The sequence below is a fragment of the Octopus bimaculoides genome, chromosome 5, assembly GCF_001194135.2.
Source record: "Octopus bimaculoides isolate UCB-OBI-ISO-001 chromosome 5, ASM119413v2, whole genome shotgun sequence".
NCBI lineage: Eukaryota > Metazoa > Mollusca > Cephalopoda > Octopoda > Octopodidae > Octopus > Octopus bimaculoides.
In genome coordinates, this window is record NC_068985.1 from 121,326,396 (window position 1) to 121,330,463 (window position 4,068).

The 4,068-nt window shown below is 33.5% G+C and overlaps 1 protein-coding gene across 6 annotated transcripts in view; it reads left to right on the top strand.

Moving 5' to 3' along the window:
* The window catches only part of LOC106884390 (uncharacterized), a 628,567-nt gene that overhangs the window by 599,139 nt on the left and 25,360 nt on the right, over nucleotides 1-4,068 (top strand). For all 6 annotated transcript variants that reach the window (XM_052967966.1, XM_052967968.1, XM_052967967.1 and 3 more), the window contains one exon: nucleotides 2,254-2,505. In XM_052967966.1, coding sequence (XP_052823926.1) covers nucleotides 2,254-2,505 — 252 coding nt within the window. The remainder of the gene's footprint in view (nucleotides 1-2,253; nucleotides 2,506-4,068) is intronic.

Consider the following 4,068-nt stretch of genomic DNA (forward strand, 5'->3'; position numbering starts at 1 on the left):
ATATATATATATATATATATGTATGTATGTATGTATATATATATATATATATAGATGTATGTATATATCATCGTTACTAAAATCTCGCTTTGCAATATGCATTGTGCAACAGTATTCAAGCTAAATTTTCTTGACTGTCCGAGTAAAATCAACTGCCTTGCAACAAGTTACCGACAACTAAATTCTTGTACTAATAACTTAACTAACTTAACAATTACTAAAAAAAAATGAATTATGAAACATTTCGATGTTCTGAGCCCGCCGGGAAAACGAGGAAAGGCTGCCGATCCAGATTTTAAAAAACACAAGAACGGTTAGTAACTTATTTAGATTTTATGCATTTAAAAATATGGTCGCATTATGACTGTGCTCGAGGTGCTAAGACTAGTTGTAATATATCAGTGGTATATCAGTGATATATAATATATCAGTGATATATAATATATCAGTGATATATATAAATATATCAGTGATATTACGATTGATGCAGAATAAAGGAGTGCTTGTTGCATATTATAGTTTTTAGTGGTGTAGTTAATTTTCTCTTGACTTCAATAATTTTTGCTATGTGAGAACTGGAATTCAGTTTCACAAACCAGTGAAAACTTCGTCAGTACAGTGAATTAGCACGAAAAAAATGATAAACAGCCGGTCACAACGCCTTGTGGTACTTAGATAATTTTCTTTACGATCTAGTGTTAATTTGCATTTTTATCCTCCCGGATGTTGACAAAATATAGTATCAGTCAAGAATTGGGGTCGGTATTATCGATTATACCCCATATTGAAATAGAACGCCTTTGACCTATATTAGAAATCAGTCATACACTGTTCTACTGAAATGAACAGCACCTCTATTGATAAATATTTTAACAATACATAATAGCCGATGTCACAACAGGCTTGACTGTCATCGTAGCGTTGATGTTAACAAACGATATCGTCTTGTTATTGCTAGAATTATTTGGAGATTGTTAAACATGAAAACTTTCTAAGTATAGAGTAGATAAGATGCAATATCTCATAGTTTGAGTTACAGAAGTACTAAAAATAACATTGGTATTTTCACTTCCTACTGAGAAGTGTTACTGGTCAAAATACAAACTTTTCTTTCCTAGCTGCGAAGTAAGCATCTTTTTTTTTTTTTTCTTATTCCTTTATTTATTTGATATTTAATGAGAATGTAGATAGGATTGTAATGTTTGGGGTTTGGGATACTTAAGCAAGGTGAAATTTTAAACATCATCGTTACACTTTAAAATAAATACCAGTAATAGACTAGGTCTTAGAGATTTCCTTTTACAAAATAAAAGAACTTCAACGTTGTTAAACTGTTTTAAGAATTTTATGATATAAAATTTTATGATATTTATGATATAAAAGGCAGTCGATTGACACAGTCGTGAAATCGTTGGCAAAATATCTTGCTGTATTTAATTAGGATCTTTAACATTCTCTGTCCAAATACCGACGAGATCAACTTTAACTTACGTACATCGGAACACTCAAATACCATGACCGAAATATTCGACTATTTCACGTTTGATGCCTTTGTTCGAAATCGATGTTTTAAAATGTGATAATAAAGCAGTGTCGTAAAATCAATAGAGAAGTGTTTTACAACATTTATTTTCGTCCCACTAGGTTCTGAGTTCAAACACTATGATGGTCGAGTAGTGTATGAACTATTTATTTAGTCGTTAAGCAAATAAACATTACACCAACGATTGAGATCGATTCAATCAAATTATATCTGCCTCCTAATAAATCTATGGTTTTGTTTCAATGTTTGACACGTAAAAGACACCCGTACCGGAGTCACGTAAAAGGTACCCAGTACATTTTGTGGAGTGGTTGACGTTAGGAAAGGTATCCAGTCGTAGAAACCAAGCCATAGACTGAAGCTTGGAGTAGCTCTCCGGCTTACCATCTCCAGTCAAACTGTCTAACCCAGGCCAGCATGGAAAACGGACATTAAATAATGATGATGAGGATATACATTATTCTAATATTTATCATCGTGCAATAACAAATAGGAAAAGAGGTAAAGAGAACCCATACTTGTGTAGAGTCTATATATATATGTAAAATAGGTTACTTACATTTTTCTTTGTTATTGAGTTTCACCGTTATGGACTATTAAAATGGTAAGCATTGAACTATTTGTATGTATATCTCGCTATTTTATATATGTTTATAAATGCCTGCAAACTTTTTTTGTTTATTATTTTCTTATATATTCTTCTTCCACAGAATCTTCAGCTAAGTGGGGTCCCTGGTCACCCTGGATTCAATCTGGCGATAAAGACTTCCGTTTCCGGTCTTGCAACGTTACTATCGCTACAGGAAAGAATGCCACGAATATCACCTGTGTCGGAGAACGCATCCAGTTTAACAGTTGTCCAGTCACAGAAAAGAAGATCTGTCATTCGACTAATGGTGAAGAAAAGACTTCCTTCGTTTATGAATGTAATGGACACGATCCGATGGACATCGATATTAAATGTAAATATTAGATGATTTGTATGAACTCATTTCTATTTGCAAGTCGGGGAATTGAAACTGAGTCACAATATTTCAAGTTTTTGCAAAATGTGTGTGTGTCTGTGCGTGTGTGCATGTATGTATGTACGTACGTATGTATTATGAAATAGAAAAAGAAAAAAGAAACACATGCATCGCTCGAGAAACGTTCAATTTGAATAGAGAATATAAACACAGTGCTGAGTAGTTATGATTAAAAGACAGAGTCTGAAGCCGGAGTTTTAATGGTAAACCAAACCGAGTATTCATAATACATACCTATTACATTACGTCAATTGACGAAAAGTCCTTGATTTATTCCTCAATACATTGGTATGTACGGTGAAGTCTGAGCATTGTGATGAGGTCATGACAAAACTTGAAACGTATCTCTGAAGCCGTTTCCCTTGTTAAAATATTATAATATTAGTCGATAATATATATTTTTTTTTATTTCAGAGGATAATTACCTTCCTGTTAGCTTATAAATGCTCTCTGCATTGAATGTTAACTTTCTATATATAGACATACATACATATATATGTTTCTTTATTGCCCACAGGGGGCTAAACATAGAGAGGACAAACAAAGGGATTAAGTCGATTACATCGACCCCAGTGCGTAACTGGTACTTATTTAATCAACCCCGAAAGGATGAAAGGTAAAGTCGACCTCGGCGGAATTTGAACTCAGAACGTAACGACAGACGAAATACCGTTAAGCATTTCGCCCGGCGTGCTAACGTTTCTGCCAGCTCGCCACCTTTTGTGTGTGTGTGTGTGTGTGTTTGTGTGTGTGTGTGTGTGTGTGTGTGTGTGTGTGTGTGTGTGTGTGTGTGTGTGTGTGTGTGTGTGTGTGTGTGTGTGTAGTATGGTTTTCCATTAGGCTTAATATTTGCAAGAAAAACATGCATCATTCAGACATACATCCATAAATACATATATACATATATGTAAGATATTTGTTTAACACATGGTATAAATAGTAAAGCCTAAACAAACTTTCTTGATTTATCTATCGGCTAGCTACACAAATCCAGTGTACACATTAACAACAACAACAACAACAATAATGATAATAATAATAATAATAATAATAATAATAATAATAATAATAATAATAATAATAATAATAATAACCTTTCTACTAGAGACACAAGGACTGGAATTTTGAAGGAAGGGACTAGTAGCTTAAATCGACCCCAGTGTTTCACTGGTACTTAATTTATCGATCTCGACGGATGTTGAACTCAGAACGTAAAGACGGACGAAATACCGTTAAACATTTTGCTCGGCATGCTAACGATTCTGCCAGCTCGCCGCCTTTAATAATAATAATAATAATAATAATAATAATAATAATAATAATAATAATAATAATAATAATAATAATAATAATAATAATAATAAAGAGTTAGAACCAGCGGAGAGCTACAAATACCTAGGGGTAATTGAAGGGGACAATATCAAGCACTCAGTGATGAGGGAAAGGATCAGAAGAGAATGTTATCGCAGGGTGAGAGCAATACTGAAGACAGAGCTGAAC